Consider the following 18,890-nt stretch of genomic DNA (forward strand, 5'->3'; position numbering starts at 1 on the left):
GGGGGGTAAGACAGGGGTGTCCGCTGAGTCCCCTGCTGTTTAATTTAGTGATGGCAGATCTAGAAGAAGAGATGTGAAGCGTTAAATGGGGGGGAGTGAAGTTAGGAGATGGGAAGGTATATAGTTTGGCGTATGCGGATGATGTGGTGTTGCTGGCGAAAGATGAGGGGAGCATGAGGAGTATGTTGGAAAGGTTGGAAGTGTATATAGAAAGGAAAGGTTTGGAATTGAATAGGGAAAAAACTAAAATAATGAGATTTGGGAAGGGAGGAGGCAGGAGTAGTAAGATGGACTGGAGATGGAAGGGAAAAAGGATCGAAGAGGTAAAAAAATTCAAGTATTTAGGATATACGTTGCAGAGGAATGGGGGACAGGAGGAGCATGTAAAGGAAAGGGTGGCGAAGGCAGCGGCAGCGATGGGACAGGTATGGTGGATCGGGAAAAGGAGATTTGGTAAGGATTGGAAGATGAGGCCATGGTTGTTTGTTGTGTTAATATGGGCGATGGTTAGTTATGGAGTGGAAATATGGGGATGGAAAGAGAGAGGGGGGGGTGAAGAGATTACAGGATAGGTATTTTAGGTGGGTGTTAGGGGTGGCGGGAAGAACACCAGGTTATATGATAAGGGAGGAAATACAAAGAGAAAAGTTAAGAGGTAGGGAGGGAAAAAGGGCGTGGGCATTTGAGGAGAGATTGAAGGGGGAAGGCGGAGGGTTGTTGGCGCGGTTATGTTTAGATGAGATGGGGGACAATATAAAGAAGGGGAAAAGATTAGAAGGATGGGAGGAAAAAAGGGGACAATATTTCAGGGATAGGGGTGTTGAGTTAGGAAGATGGCAAGAGGGGGAATTAGAGGGAGACATCAAGTTTGAAGAGTTGCAGGAAAAGGTCAAGGAGAAACAGAAGGGGGAAAGATGGGAAAAAATGGGGTGATCCCGATTGACCACGGCTCGATTGGACACCACCAATCACAGCGACCGGTGCTTAGGAGTTTTGTAGTCTCAAGCGCTGTGAGTGGCTCGTGTCCAATTGAGCCGTGTCCAACTGGGTGCCACCCGGAAAAAATAAGGATAGCGAGATACAATAGATGGTATGGATGGGTAAAGGGGGAAGGGATTCCGGTATATTTAGAAAAGGGATGGGGGGGAGAGGAGATGAAGAAGAGTGGTGAGATTTAGATTAGGGAATGAGATGTGGGAAGGGAGATATTGGGAAGGAGAGGAGGGGAAGAAATGTAGGTTATGCGGGAGTGGAGTGGAATCGTGGGAATATGTGTGGGAGGAATGTAGGAGTTGGAGGGTGGGGTTTGAAGGGGGGTGGCAGGAGGTGATGGATAGGATATTGGCGGATGAAGGGGAAGGGGAGGGATAGATGAGGGAGGTGGAGGAGGAAAGAAGGAAAGTGGAGGAGAGTGTGGGAGTGAGAGTGAATGAGGGAATGAATGAGGAAGAGAGAGAGGGAGGAGAGGTAGAGTGTATGGGGAGTGAGAAAGAAGTTCTGCGAGGATGAAATGAGAGGGGTGATGGGAATATGGAAAGTGGAAGCCACGAAATGGTGGATTGTACAGCGGAAATCGGGGTCCAAGATGGGGGGGAGAGAGAGAGAGCGAGAGCGAGAGCGAGAGCGAGCGAGCGAGCGAGCGAGAGAGCGAGCGAGAGAGAGAGAGAGAGAGAGAGAGAGAGAGAGAGAGAGAGAGAGAGAGAGAGAGAGAGAGAGAGAGAGAGAGAGAGAGAAAATTAGGTAGTGTGTAAGATAGAATAAGATTTTTGTAATGTAGATTAAGGTAGTGTAAGTTGCGTGGATGTAAATAAAATTGTAACTCTAAGGGGAAGCAATAAAATATCTATCTATCTATCTATCTAATACATGTAGGCAAAAGTAACTCTGTATCTAAAATTTTAAATTGTGAGCAAAAGTGCATGTAGGCAATCGAGCTGTAAGCAATAATACGTGTATGCAATAATATATGTAGGCAATAATACATGTAGATAAATGTTACTTTATTTCTGAAATTTTTAATTGTGCGCAAAAGTGCTTGTAGACAATAATACATGTAGGCAATACTATATGTAGGCAATAATACATGTAGGCAATAATACATGTAGGCAATAATACATGTAGGCAATAATACATGTAGGCAATCGTGACTTTGTTTTTGAAATTTTTACATGTGCGCAAAAGTGCATGTAGGCAATCGTGCTGTAGGCAATAACACATGTAGGCAATCAATTTGTAGGCAAACGGAGCTCCCTCGAATAATGCTACATTGACAGATTTTTGTGTATTTCACAAATACATAACTAAAAGAACATAAATATTTCAGTGTTAAATATTTCAATTGATTTATTTAATTAGATATTTTAAATAATTTATTATTTAAAAAAAGATATTAATATTAATTATTTATTTTTATAATAAATAATTCAATTTTTTAAAATAAAGATTCTTAGGATTATTAGACTAGAAAAGTTTCTATTTAATATCAAATTTACTAAATGTCATATGAACATATAATCTAAGTATAAAACAGAGATGTGAATAAGAACGTAACAGATATCATACAGCGATTTATTTAAAAAAGGAATACATATTTTTCAGAACTAATTTTTGCGATAACTTCTATTCAGGTGGAATTACACTACGGGATTGCAGGATAAAGGGATTGAAATCATAGATCATATACTAAATTCATAGACACATTCATCAAACGTGCCGCGTAATTTATTTATTGATATCAGAGGCTGCCTATTGTTTCCAGATTCGTTTCCACAATTCATTATTCGAACACTAAATGCTTATGGATTTATTGTTCTGTTAACTAAGTACAAAGTATTATTGTATACGCTTACATAATACTGGTTTACTTTTGCAATGATCGTAAATAGATTATCGTCATTGATGATGATTCCTATATTATGACAAACAATGCCAACAATATTCCGAAACGACCGCAAATATTATTGATTGCTAGTTGTATTCTTCTCTTCCCGCCATACATTAATGAAAGTTTATCGTGCATTACGATATCGAGAGATATTTATTTATTATTTAATTGTTATATTTAACGGATCGCTGAAATAAGCAAATATAAAAAAAATTTTTTTATTTAAAAAATATTGAAAATTTATAATATGTAGCTTTGTTTTTCTTTCTTTTTTGTCTAAACTCAATGTATGTACTATATACAGGGTGGACCATCTGAAGTGATCCAGTCAAATATCTCGAAAACTAGTAGGGATAGAGAAAAATGTTTCGTATGAAAAGTTTAGGGTTACACGGGGGAAGTATGGTACTGACCTTGAAAAATCCTTGGAAGGTCATTTTGAAGGTCATTCAGGGGTCACGATGGTTTTTTTAAATGGAACCCCTAGTTTTTCACCATGGAATGAGAAAGCTGGTTTCAAGCCCTTTACGAAACACTGGTTGTGGTCCACAATCCGCCCACTGGGGTCCGAGTTATGGACCATCAAAGTCATTGATGAACTACTCTTAGCGCTACCCAGGAACAACGACGTGGACGTGGTAGTTCTCTGTTCCCTTCGAGGTGCTTGATTTTTGTGAGTCCCCTTGCCTCTCACATGTGGGGTGCTTGATTTTTGCGACTCTTCAACAGTTTTCGAGAGTCGATACTCATTTACGCTCCAACGATGTTGGTTATCGATTCCTCGATACCAATGCGGATTAACATCCGACCAATAATGAGAATTATGCCTGTTCAGATGCCCACTGCTCTGAAAACAAGCTTCGTCGGAGAACATTACATATTCGAAGAACCGAGGATCGTCAACTAGCCTTGCCTGTGCCCACTCGCAGGATCCAATCCGGAGTCTCATGTCGTTTGGAGTGAGAGCTTGAGTTAACGTGATGTGATATGGTCGATCCTTCACATTCTTCAAGATTCTCAAAATAGTTGTCCGGGGGATCCCAGTTACCTGTGCCAACGTTCTACTACTGACATGAGGGTCTAAGTGGATAAGTCCCAATATGGTGACTACACGATTATCATTCTCATCGTACTGATGATTTCCTCCATCGCGCCTCAATAATCCTTGTCGAGCCCTCAGTGCGAGTCGACGGATGGTCGTGTGATTTCCAATCCGGCCATCGGGATACTGATCCCGGTAAACTCTTGCGGCTTCGCCGCAATAATTAGTGTGACATTCGCCAAGCACGAGCAACATGTCAACAATTTCAGAGGGTTGATAGTGGTTCATTTCTTTGATTGAATACGCAAGAGAAGACAACGATTGTGACTGCCACAGTTTGAAACCTGTGTTTCAATGATCATTTATTGCCGTGGTCATCCACATAATAACAAACCGCAATAAACAGAGATTCGATGTTTCCGTTTGTTGTTGAATTCTTGTTCGTCGCTCTCCGAAGATTGTGAGCGATTTGAATAGGGATAACAGTTAATTAACTCCATTGAAAAGAAAAACATAAACATAAACAAACGAGAACACCGAGTCTCTGTTTATCATGGGTGGCAGTCATGTGTGCGGTTAACGATTTACTATTGGAAATCTCTTGGATTATTCCATTTGATTCAATCAGAGTTATGAATGAGTATCGACTCTCGAAAACTGTTGAAGAGTCGCAAAAATCAAGCACCCCACATGTGAGAGGCAAGGGGACTCACAAAAATCAACCACCTCGAAGGGAACAGAGAACTACCACGTCCACGTCGTTGTTCCTGGGTAGCGCTAAGAGTAGTTCATCAATGACTTTGATGGTCCATAACTCGGACCCCAGTGGGCGGATTGTGGACCACAACCAGTGTTTCGTAAAGGGCTTGAAACCAGCTTTCTCATTCCATGGTGAAAAACTAGGGGTTCCATTTAAAAAAACCATCGTGACCCCTGAATGACCTTCAAAATGACCTTCCAAGGATTTTTCAAGGTCAGTACCATACTTCCCCCGTGTAACCCTAAACTTTTCATACGAAACATTTTTCTCTATCCCTACTAGTTTTCGAGATATTTGACTGGATCACTTCAGATGGTCCACCCTGTATACGTACGTACCAAAATCTTATGAATATAAGAAAATTTTTATTAATGATAATTTTTCCTATACTTATAACGTTTTTGTATATATGCATTGAGATTAAACAAAAAAGAGGGCGGAATAATGCTATATATAAAGTAAATTTATTTTCAATATTTTTTTTTATAAATTTATTTTTTAATTATTTAATGGTATGATGGTATATTATCCTGAATCAATAGTTAAAAAAAATGTATTTCAAAAATATATAAAATAAATTTGCTTTATATAATAATCTTTTCTTTCCTTTTTTATATATATTTGTCTGAGTTTCTATACATGAAACTAACTTACTATTTTATTGCGAAATAAAATAAATTTTCAATAAAGCTGGATCAAGCAAATGAGCATGAATATACGAAAGTGAACGATTTGCTTCAATGAATAGCCTCGCAAATACTGGCGACGCCATTCGCTCATTAAACCAGGTTTATTTGTGCATGATTTTGGCTTCATGTATATCAAAAGAGCATCATATTATGAATTCCGTGCCGACAACGCCCAATACACAACGTGTCTAACATTTCCAATCGATTAACATTACCTCCATATCTTTCTGCGATAAGGTTTGATTGTGGCAGCGGTGTGGGCACCGTGAGGAGCACAGAAACGGTGAAACTGAATGAGTGGAACACCCTGAGTGTCTACAGACATCGATGGGACGCCTGGATCCAGCTGAATCAAGAGAAGAGGATCGAGGGACGATCGAAGGTAAGGGCACTTCATTTTATTTCCATCAAGGCCAGACGCCGGATATTATTTACCCGCATATACCGCGGATTCAAGGAGGGAATCGATATTCCGCAGTGAGGCGGAACGTATTATCGGGATTACCAGTGAGAGTTTATTCGAATTCTCGAAATTCTTACGGTGACGTCCACACGCTCGATCGCCTCCCCTAGGACTTTCCGCTCGTGTTCTACGTAAAAATAGAATGAGAAAACGAAATTCAATTGGTTGCGATAATAGTAATTCATTGTCGCTCGTAGCGATAAATAAGCATTGTATTTCATTACGTACACATAAATTTGAAATATTATTTATTAAAATCTCTCTCTCTCTCTCTCTCTCGTTGTTTTAATAGATTTTTAGTTAAAATAATTATAAAAGATGCTCGAATTAACGATATAATAGAAAATAAATTTATAATTCTTATACAAATGATATCATGTACCAACAATACCTACTTTTTTTATTCGAATACGTCAACGTTCATGGTCAGCTGCAGTAAAATAAAATTATTTTTATTCGACGAAATCTACTTTCATGAAAAGTTTAATGGCACCAGGGTGGAACCAACATTAAACGCTGTTGTATCTCACGGAAACTTCCCGGAAACTTTAATGAGAGAATGTAGTCCGGAAATTGAAGAAACGTTCTTACATTTCGTAACTTCTTTCTAGGGTATTCCATGTGGGCAAAATTTTTGACTTTTTTTTTATTTTACAAAAGTTGAAACTTCGTTGCGAGTTATATTGATATGTGCTAAAACACATTATACAATGTTACCGCAACAAAACTTCTTGAAAATTCTTTCTTTGCTTTCTTGAAAATTCTCATTTTGCTATAGAAGCAGCAAAAGCTTCGCATGAGAAGTTTCCTGTATTTTCGCTATCCTAGATACCTATTGCAAGAAATAAGATATAAACTTTGAAAAGGTCACAATTCTCTCACCACAACAAAGTAATAAATCTTATATTGTTTTACATAACAAAATATAGATATAAACAATATTTTCAAAGTAACATTAAGTAGAACATTTTAAATAAAAGTAATATGATTACTTAATTTAAAATTAAGTGTATAAATGTGTGTCACAAATATGTCATTAAAAATTAGAAAGTTACAATAAATTGTAACTTTTCTCAACGTCGTTGCTTAAAAAGATATCGATCGAAAAAATTGACCAAAGAATTCAAAGTAAATAAATACGGAATAAAGATAATTATGAGATAATAACATATGTAAAATGAGTGAGAAAGAGTATGAATAGTCTGATATACCAAGATAAACGGCGCGGGCGGAGGTTAAAAGCGAAGAACCACACCTCAGAACGAGGCCGCACCTTCTCGATCAATCTAATCAGAAAAAAGTGCCACTACCCATAAAACATGTCTGAATAAGGTACTTCCGTTCAAGTAATCGTCTATCGATTTCGCTCTTTCCCATATTAATCCGTTTTAATCGATTACTTTCACGTTCGTTCAGAGTTTGTTAAAATAACGTAAGTAGAAGATCGTGTAACAAAGCAAATCCACGTAATAAATGGAAATTCGTCGAAATGCATTTAAATATTGCAGAAGTGTATCGTTACGTAGCCATTGTCTCAATTTATGTAATTGTCGATTAATAGTCAACTAAAGTTGGAAACAAAAGTTTGAGAAATATATTTCAGTATTTGTATCTTAAGTATAAGTAAAAATCAAATAATAAATAAAATTATTTTAATTTTATTTAAGAATTTTAAACATGACCGTATGTGTGAATACATCAAATATGATAAAGAAAGCCAAGAACGGTCAAAGTTTATTTCAGATATGATTGAGAGCCGCAAAACTTTCAACACAATCATTCTAAAATGCTAATAACCTCCCTAAATTAGAATAGACAGAAAGAAAGTAAGAAACTTATTGCGAAAAATATTACCTCAGCCAGGATCATATCTGAAATAAATTAATTTAATATGAGAATATATAATCGTTTGAAACATCCAACTTTGACCGTTCTTGGCTTTCTTTATCGTATTTAATTTTATTTATTTTTAATAAGTTCATTGATACACATCATTTCATAGTATATCATATTATATTTTTTAAAACCTTATATTTATTCCAAGAATTGTAAAACTTACATTTTAATTTGTAACTTCTAAACTCAAAATAAATATAAAAAAAAATTTATTATTAGTATTATTAACATCAATAATAATTTAAATATATATACAAAAATAAAAAGATTTACATTGTATTCTTCTTTTTTATAATTTACGCAATTATAGAATATCAGTTGCATATTGGTAAGTATTAATATTGTATACGCGATATCATCGCCTATTAAACAGAAATAATTATTTTATAATTATGGAGAGAAAGAGAGACAGAGAGAAACAATAATCATTACAACAGTTCCTATCGATTCAGTTATCTCATATTACCAAACTCAATTCGTAGAGATCGCGAGATTTCAATATTCAATTACATTTGAATAGGATAGAGATCTTTTTCTATTATTGTTAAAAAAATATGTAGATACATCAAAAATATTTTCGCATTTTTTCACAGCACGTACTATGATATGATGTATCAATAAATTTTTGTTTACAATATATATATATATATCGGAATTAATTAATCATAATAATCAATTAATATATTTAATCTCCTAAACTTAATATTATACAATATTAGGTTATATTGTAATAATTTAATTATAGTTTTAACAACTAAAATGGAATCAGATTAGTTTCACTCTGGTTACAAACTTTCGCGTCTTTAAAGTTTGAAAATCGCGCTTAATTAAAAGTCAATGATTTAATTTACGATGCATCAACGTGCCGCAGAATAATGTAACTCCTTTCTAACGCCGTATAATGTTCTTTGACGCACGAGGTTTTCATAGTCGTTTTGCAAACGAATATACAAAGCTTATTGTCAACTAACTTGTTACTTGTTTTAATTGTATTCCGTGCTTGCTACGCATTTCTTGCTCTTTTTTTCTTAATTTGGTTTGCATTGTTTCTTCTGCGACGCCCATTTGCCTTGTTATTTTGCAAATGAGATGCAGCGCCAAGAACGAAGGATCAGAAGTGTAATTGAGACTTACGAAACGTTTTTACACTGGTGATAATAGATAACCTTTCAGGAAAAAATGTAAAGTACTAGATTACACTATTTTACAAAGTTCTTATTAATTTGAGTGTTTAATAATAGATTCTTATGTACTCTTAAATTTTTAAACATTATTACTTATCCTTTGTTGCACAATTTTTTATACATTTTACAAAATAAATTAAGACATTGAAAGAGAGAGAGAGAGAGAGAGAGAAGAAGAAGGTTCTTTTAAAAAATTATATAGTAAATGTAAATATATAAATATGATGAACATATTCAAGTTAATCGAGTTTGATAATTACCAATGAGAGAACACTGAATATTAAGAGAGCAAGTACCGTCGATAAATGTGTTATCTACTTTTTCTGCCAATCCTCTTTCTTCAACGAGTCTCTCAGGCGTTCAGAATAGCGGTATGATAACGAGGAATTATCGGTTGATTCTCGACCCATTTGTTTTTCCCAGGCTACGTTTAATTACCTTTAAAATCGGGCAGCATCGCCGGCAAATGGCTTCGCGTTTCAAGCCCACTTTATCCTAGAGTGCCATTAAGCACTCGGTGTCCTAACGACAGCGTCGTAATTAGAGAAGCCATCCCTGACCTCCCCGCTGTCTTCTTCTGTTCTCACTATCTTTTTCTCTTTTTTCTTTCGCCCACCTTCCCTCTTTTTTCCCCTGGCCACATTCTCTTCTCTTTGGAAAAAAGAACAAGAAGCTACAAAGAACTGGTAACCAAAGCTTTCGCGATCACGCGCACGATCTTTTCATCCGATTTGAAGAATTTCCTTTAAGAATGGAATTCGAGAAGCGACGATAGCTTATGATCGCGCGAGACGCGTGCGTTTGAATACAAAATGCACGATAAAACGACGTCATGTATGACAATGGGCATAGTTTGTCGTCGATAAAAGGTAGAAAATGTGAAAAATGCGCCATACAAAAATAACACGGATTTTAGAAAACATGAAAGAATTTTCTATTTTGTCATTCATAATGTTATCGTGCTTCTTTTGCAATTATTGCTCCATAGTTGTCGACTTTAATTTTAATTTATTCATTTTATAATTATTGTTTCTTGACTCACAGTGTATTATTCGATTAAAGACTTTTTGCATCAATTTGTCACAAACATTTTAATATTTTAATTTTTTAATTAAATAAGAGGAATCCTATATTCTGTTAAAGCGGATTTTAGCGCTTAAATAATTTTGTGTGGATTACATATTTGATTCTGCAAACTGTGTGCCAATATCTTTTTTAGTCTTGAAAGGCAATCATGAACAGAATCAGAGTATTAAATCACTTATCAAGCAATTTAATAATTTTCGATGCTAATAAGCATAAAAAATTATTAAATTGCTTTTATAAAAATATTAATATAATCAGATATTAATGAGAATTTTAAATTTGCGAATAATTTATTGGGAAAAATATTGCCTCAACCGGGGATTCAAACCCGGATCTCTCATATTTCTTGCAGACGTCCTCACCATCAGACCACCGAGGTAATATTTGTTAATTTAATAAATGATGTTACTACTCTAGTTCTACACATAATTGCATTTCGAGACTGAAATACATTTCGGCGCGCGGTTTATAAAATCAGATATGTATACATAAATTTATAAACATTTAACTCTCTGCTGCATAGTGTCTTGTATAAATGACACGTTTCCCACTATAGTTTTTGTATGTTTTTACGTATTTGATAATTTACTATTATCACGTATTAAGTGTCGTTATGTTCTTACGACTTGTGTGTATACATAAATAACAAAAATATGTAATTATTTTGCATTAATTATAAACTAGAAACAAAAAGTCAGTCAAAAGTAACTTTTTTTTAACAAAAAATTCATGTTAGGATGAAAATGATAATAAACATACCTTCCAAATTCTTTATATTAATGTTTTTAAATTTGCTGATTTCAAATTTGCATTTATAATTGGCAAATTTAAAATGGCAGATCCAAAATAGTGTCAAAATGACTATCAAGACGTGTTGAATTCTATAGCTTCTTTAATAAAACTTTACATATACAGAATGTCCCGAATTTAAATGTCTAAAATTCGGGAATGTCTAGAAGATCGATAAACTAAGAAAAAGAAGTCCTGTAGAGATATGCTCGTTTTTGCTTCGTTTTGGTTGGAAAAAAATCGTAAAAAAGACAAAACGTAGTTTTCATTTTTGTACTTTCTCATTATTCACGTTGTATTTATTCACTTGTTTAATGTAGATATTGTTCAAAATGTTGACCACTTGCAGCAATGCAAGCATTGCATCTAGTACGGACAGCTTGTGTTGCAACCAAACACTGATCTAGCGATATTTGGTGCACTGCAGCTTCGATTCGATTTCTCAATTGTTCTCTTGAGTTGACTGGCGACGAATAAACTTCCTGCTTCGGAACTCCCCACACTAAGAAGTCCAGTGGTGTCAAATCAGGTGATCAGGGTAGTCAAGATACTACTCCTCCACGTTCAATTTATCATCGTGGATAATGGTCTGTCTAGCCAAGCTCGAGTAGTTCTGTCATAATAAGCTGGACACCCATCGAGTTGAAACCACATTTCAATCTTTGCTGTGTGTCTTCTAAATAAATCAATTCAAAGAAATCACGTGGAGGATCTTGGCCGTCCCGATTATGGATTTGAACAATATTTACATTAGCAAGTAAATAAATACAACGTGAATAAGTAATGAGAAAATACAAAAATGAAAAAACTACGTTTTATCGTTTTTGCGATTTTTTTTCAAATTGAAGCAAAGCGAACATATCTCTACAGGACTGTTTTTCTTAGTTTATCGATCCTCTACACGTTCTCTAAGTTTAGACATTTAAATTCGGGACACCCTGTATATAGATAAGATAAATAAATAAATAAGTATAGATAAGATAAAGAAATAATAAAGGCGACAAAATGGGATGAAATCACTTTATATATATATATATATATATATATATATATATATATATACATATATATATATATAAAAAGAATATCTATTGCATATCTTCCACCATTATCTATTATTTTTTAAATTTTGATCAGATTTGTAATCCCAAAGCGATCCCAAAACCCCCATATATTAAAATTTAGTAAAACACGTTCAATAAAAAATTTATGCAACAAAAGGTTAAGTCAAGACCCGCTTTGATGTAAGATTGAGTATAAGATTTCTCTTATTCAATTAGATTTATTCCCATCTCTCTGTCCAAATTCGTATCATAATTATTTTAATTTTTTATTATTATATTAATTAATGCAATAAAGTATTAATTACATTTTTTTAAATATAAAATCTCTGTGAAAAATGAAACCTATACTCATAGTTTTATTGTATTTTATTATATATAATTAAAATATTTCGTAGAGATAATTTTCATACTGTTGTGATGTATTGTTATATCTTAGAATGCAGTCTACTTGACACTACAAATGCTTCGAAGCATTTGATTGACCAATCGGAAGAAAGAATTTTACTAATTGACCAATCAAAAAAAATGCTTCGAAGTATTTGTAGCATCAAGTGGATAGCCGTAGCCATAGAAATATACGAAGGAATAGGAAATATTATTGGGCTTGTACATCGTCAAAGAAATAGCATTGATCAATGGAGTAATTTTATGCATTAACCAACCGTGCAATTGTGCCAGTTTGTGCGTTACACTGCAACTACATATGTATAACTATATATGTATATAGAGAATTCCGACTTCAATTGCAGGGTTTGTTCTCGAGAATTACGTTCCGCGAACCTCTCTTCGTTGGCGGACCCGGAAACACGACCGGTTTAGAGCGACTTCCGGTGAGGACCGGATTTAAGGGCTGCATCCGGCATTTGGAGGCGAACGAGCACCATTATCGCTTCCCATTGGCCCCGCAGGGCGATGCCGCGAATGGATTCGACATCGGTGAGTACCGCATCGCGGCGTAACATCCGGTTTCGGCATTTCGTCGAGCCGAAGTTTCCTAATCGTCGAACTCTCGTGATCGGTTTCAAACAAGGATTGAAGTAGTTTCAGCAGCGATTCTATATCGGTATTGAATTTATTTTTCTATCCTTTCTAATGCCGACTATAACATATAATCGTAATAATTTTCATCGAGTATGTGGAAATTTAAAAATACGAAAAAACAGCACAGTAAAATGTATATTAATAGATTAGAGGAAAGTCGCCGATACTGACCTAGATCTCCTAAAGTGATACCCCCTTATTTCTCAGAAACTAACTATTGCACTTTATTAATACTAATAAAATCATGATCTGTTTAGCTAATTAAAGAAGTACAAATTCATAATTCATATATTTGTGGCTTATTTCTATACCAAATCAGCTAAAAACCAATTCTATGAATCCGAGAAGAAAATTCTTACGGTGTTCTTTTGCAAATTGCGTAATTAAAATAATAGTGACTGTATTATTGATAATATTATGTCATTTAAAATATTTATAGTTTCATAAATTAGTTTTCTTTACAGAATAGGATATATCTTTATTTATAGAATAGGAATGTTGGCATTATTGTCTACTATGTCAGTTTTGGAGCCCATTTTATCAGACGCTCATTTTTGCATAACTTACGAAAAACTTAATTATTGCAAAATTGCAAACAGTATTATTATAAAAATTGCTTATACTATCTGATAGAAGATACTTTTTACTTTGTATTTATGTTTTTGAAGTTGTATTTTTACCTTTTGTTTAAGAAATAGGGTAAACTAGGGTATTACGGCCATATGGAAAAGATGGCCATAGGCCACAATTTCTCCAATAATTGATAAATAGTGCATTTTTATAGTCATTCTTAAAGATAATCAATATTTACAGTAGTTCATATGAGTACACTGTTTAAAATAACAATATTATAAATATTATCTAATATTTTTTCTTTCGACTTCTGCGAAGTTTTGCATGTGTCTACTAAAAACTGTTATAATGTCTAATAAATTACAGTTAAGCTGTCATAATCAACATTACATACAGAATAAAGGTACGTAAATTGCAAAGTGACCTATAATTAATACTTTTATTTTCACTATTTATTTATAAATACTATGGCTATCTTTATCATGGCCATCTTTTCCCTAAAAATCAGATAAGATGATTAATGCATACTTTGTAATATTTTGATAAAATTAAAGTTGTGTTAAGTATTGTCTCTTTAATTTCGATAGTATTTGTTACTTTAAGCTTCAGTGAAAATAATATCCCAAATATTGTTAAAAAGTAACAAGAATAAATGTATGTTTTTTGCATTTTAAAAAACTATGGCCATCATACCCGAGTTTACCCTATTGTCTAAAAACAAAGTGATATGTCTCAAAGTGATAAGGTATCGGAGACCTTCCTCTAGTATTAGTATATAGTTTTGTTAGTTAAAGATTTATTGTTATTTAAAACGTTTTTCGCAATGTGATATTACAATTATATTTCTCACCAGTGAAGTGCGCGATTTGCGAAGGTTTGAGCTACTTAGAGAATCTGTTCTCAGCAATGAAAAAAAAGGAAATATATATTTGGAGTTAAATCGAGCGGGCGTTGGAGGATTTGCCAACTAAATTCATGTGACACCTGTTGTCCGTTTGCCGATATAGCTGCTAATTCGGTCACTCGGTAGCGCTCCATCGCGTATTTTGACCGATCATGTCGTAGATGCAAGACAGCTAATTAGAGTTCATAGTTATTAATTGTTTCAAATATTTTAGCTCTGGTCCTATGTCAACTTTGCAGCTGTCGCGCGACGAAGAATAAATAATAATAATAAATCTCTACACACGGGCGCGCAAGAGAGAGTTTCGCCTTTTACTATTTCGTTGTTTGCACGATAATAAATGATGTACCAGTCTCATATTAAATGTCGCATTCTCTTTTTTCACAACTAGTGATAATTTATTGGAAGGAAATTCGCGTTGCACTGTTATATGAGTTATGAGTTTACTTGTGTCAAAACTGTTTAAGAAATGCATAACTGTTTGAGAAATGCATGAACAGGCTTTTTTACTCTACAAAGATGATTATGTATTCAATTAAAATGGATTCAATACATGACGGTTAAATAGCGTACTCGTCATATTGGTGATAGAATTTCATTTTGACTATATTTTGTACGGTAGACTATATTTTGTATCAAACCCAAAACAGCATCGTATAAATGTCTAGTCAAATTTAAATACTCTAAGTTCAATTACTTGAATTTCTTACGTGATAATAAAAATTTACGAATGCGATAAAATAGAACAGAGCATAACAAGTTAACTAAAAAAGCAGTAAAAAGAATGCGCTTACAAAAACAGATAGTGAAACATAATTCACTAAATATAAGTTAAAATATTAAAAATAGTTAAAATTCATTAAATATAAATTGAAATATAAAATTTGATTAAGAAATAAAAGCGGTCAAGCTGGATCATAATGCTGAAAACAATTCCGCGTGAATTTATATACTTACTACAATTCTAATCCTGTAAATTGCGCGCCGAAATTATTTTCAGTCTTGAAATGTAATAAGAACTAGAATAGTAATAAACACAAATTAAACCGCTTAGCCTTTATTTCATAATTGTTTGTGTTATTTACATCGCGGTCTCTAAAATGAAGCTTTAGTCAAATCTAATACGTTTGTAAATATAGAGTCATTCAACTTTAGCATGTTTTTAGCTAACAACGGTTTTAAAGAGGAACAGAAATAGTTTATTTTTATGTTTCTTTGATATTTAAAAAATATATGTATATATACATGTATATATATACATATATATATACATATATATACATGTATATATATACATGTATATATATGTTATAAAAAAATACAATAATATAAAAAATAAAATAAAAATTATAATTTTTTATTTATTCATATAAACTATTATAAACGATCTCATAAAGTTGAAATTTGCTTTTTCCAAATATTTGATTTTTTTCAATATCTTCAACTTAAAGATAATAAATTAGATTCAGACAATTGTGTGTCCTATATATTTGAATAACTGTTATATCATTTTCATCCGCAATAAAAAATGATTCTCAAACAGATAAACTATCTTTACGTCCACATAGTTTCTATTTTTATAGAATTACAGATTATCGAATTTTTGTTGTTAAAAAAAATCCGAAAGAGCGATGTTCGAGTAATAGACATGCTCTGTTTAATTACATCGGAGATACTACAATTGTAAGATAACCTCTTTTGTCAGTGAAGAGCGAAGCAGAAATCACTGTGTCAGCCAAGACCATGATTATCGCGAGTAATTATCGTTATCATTACCCGAGTGTCGGTAATTAATTGTCAACATTTAGGGGAAGTCGTGTAGATACGACTATGCAACAGCTGCTTTGTATGTCGCATTAATTACCTCTGAGTAATGGACATCTGCCTGGTATTTATATCACGACGCAGCCAACCAAATGTTATCTCTATTTTGTAATATCGAGCGTGTCATTGTTCATAATATGTGCAGAACATAATTTAAATAGGTATGTCATATGCAGTTGGACATATCCAAACTATCAATCATGCGACAGATACGATATCAATGTCAGTAAACATTATTATGATAATAAAAATAATAATGAAGCGCAAATGCTCTTATTCACAAGATACAAGAAAAAGTATTTGCTTTAAAATAGAGAAATAAAGTAAAAGTACATTTTGCATGAATAATCTCATTTAATCTTATAATGTTTATATGAAATATTTCATACACGTAAAAGCTATATATATTGCTAAGTATTATAGATTTCCCCTTCCTTGAAGCAGAATTTAGTATTTCCGTTCGTATATAATGCACACAATATCGTACAGGTGTAGTATATTAAAATCGGATGAAACACATCCGCGAACATAATCGGTTATGTACGATTAATCAAATGTATCGCACGCATGGAATACGGTCTTCAAAGTGTAGTATTAATTATCAAAAATCGATATTAATCGAGGCATTATTACGCAATTTGCAAAATATTAATTGCCAAATTGGAACCTATTTTTATTTGTAATATATATTTATTTTTTATATATTTATTTGTTATATGTTAATACGCATAAACATTGTACATAATTCATATAGATATTTAATTCAAGCATGTTACATGTATTTATAAAAGATGTGCTTATAATTTATTATTATTTTTATGATAGTTATTATATTTTGAAACATAATAAGAAAAATATTAGACAAAGTGATATTGGATAAAACTGTTATTGCATAAAACTGTATAAAAATTGAAAAATTATTCCAAAAACAAATTCATTATTTCTATTATATGAATTGGAAAATGCGGAAAATATTAACATCCTATAATTTAATACATGGGAAATGATGTCCAATTTTTTAATAACATCAATTCATGAGATAAACATTATTTCATAATTATCATACTTCATTATTTTTTATCTACAACTATCGATTTGTTACAATAGTATCTCGCATGAGATAGATGTGAAACGAGTTAAATCGAAAGTTCTACGTTACTTTCTGATTGGGTCTATGTTTGCCGTATGGGAAGACCCATGAAAAGATAACACCGTTTAGATTGGAAAACTTCGGCCAGGATTCGAACATTCTGGCACTCGCGGGAACGAATAACCTGCAGAAAGTAAAAATCGTCCGGGTCATTCATTATCACAAGATCGACACTGGTTCAATCTTTTCTCGGGTACATTCCAATTCGGATCTTTATCATTATGAGAATGATTTTAGTCCATTGTTAATCTTTATATTCCAGTTTACGCAACTGCTTTTTCTGTTCAAAATCAATATCAAATAAATGTAAAAAAAATTATTTAAATATGATAAATAATTAAAATAAACATAAGGAGCATAGTTAAAAAGAAAAAATTAATTTATTTATTTTATATAATTGAAAATATATAGGGTGTGTGTTTCAGAAATATGTCATCAAACTTTAACAATAGGATGAAAATTGTATAAACGTGAGTCCGGAAGCGTTTAATTTCTATACTATAAATATTTTTATGTATAATATACATAAAATGTACAGACAACATGCTTCGCATCGACAATCATGTCTACAGATAACAACTTATATAGCATTCAATATGCATATGTAACCAGGAATTTTCATTCCTTAATCAATAATAAATTCCAACTTCTTAACAAATCGTACAGAAAATACCACTTCTTAAAGCTAATCATATAGCAGCATATGTAGGGCAAGAAATGAGATCAAACTCGGAACTCGTCGATTATTAATCGACCATGCAATGAATGAAACCATGTGTAGCTCCACATAAACAACCCGGGTAGAATTTTGTCGGGGCGTGCCCTACGTCCATATAGGGCCTGAACAGGCATGCCCTAAAATAGGTCTGTCAACGTTGGGCCCAAATAGGCATACCCTAAAATAGGCCTGCCATCGTTGGGCCTAGAAAGGGCCTAGAAAGGAAAATTCTAGATGGAATTTCCTAAACAGGCCTTGAATGGGCACTGACGTAAGTGCCCCTAACAGGGCCTGCCATCGTTGGGCCTAGAAAAGGCCTAGAAAGGAAAATTCTAGATGGAATTTCATAAACAGGCCTTGAATGGGCATTGACGTGAGTGCCCCTAACAGGGCCTGCCATCGTTGGGCCTAGAAAGGGCCTAGAAAGGAAAATTCTAGATGAAATTTCCTGAACAGGCCTTGAATGGGCACTGACGTGAGTGTCCCTAACAGGGCCTGCCATCGTTGTGCCTAGAAAGGGCCTAGAAAGGAAAATTCTAGATGGAATTTCCTATACAGGCCTTGAATGGGCATTGACGTGAGTGCCCCTAACAGGGCCTGCCATCGTTGGGCTTAGAAAGAGCTTAGGAAGGAAATTTCTAGATGGAATTTCCTAAACAGGCTTTGAATGGGCACTGACGTGAGTGCCTTTAACAAGGCCTGCCAGGGTCTAGGGAGGTGTTCTATGAAAGGGCCTAGATATTTACTAGATATAGATACAACAGAGAGACCACCAGCGTTAAAGGCTGTGTGGCTCAGTGGCAACGTCAAAGTCTACCAACTC

At 33.7% G+C, this 18,890-nt stretch overlaps 1 protein-coding gene across 1 annotated transcript in view; it reads left to right on the plus strand.

The window, feature by feature from the left end:
- Positions 1–18,890, plus strand: part of LOC108768234 (EGF like, fibronectin type III and laminin G domains protein pikachurin) — a 236,938-nt gene that overhangs the window by 187,043 nt on the left and 31,005 nt on the right. The window contains exons 7-8 of the mRNA XM_018518597.1: positions 5,613–5,757; positions 12,607–12,793. Coding sequence (XP_018374099.1) covers positions 5,613–5,757; positions 12,607–12,793 — 332 coding nt within the window. The remainder of the gene's footprint in view (positions 1–5,612; positions 5,758–12,606; positions 12,794–18,890) is intronic.

Source organism: Trachymyrmex cornetzi, unplaced genomic scaffold (genome assembly GCF_001594075.2).
Source record: "Trachymyrmex cornetzi isolate Tcor2-1 unplaced genomic scaffold, Tcor1.1 scaffold77, whole genome shotgun sequence".
NCBI classification, from domain to species: Eukaryota; Metazoa; Arthropoda; class Insecta; order Hymenoptera; family Formicidae; genus Trachymyrmex; species Trachymyrmex cornetzi.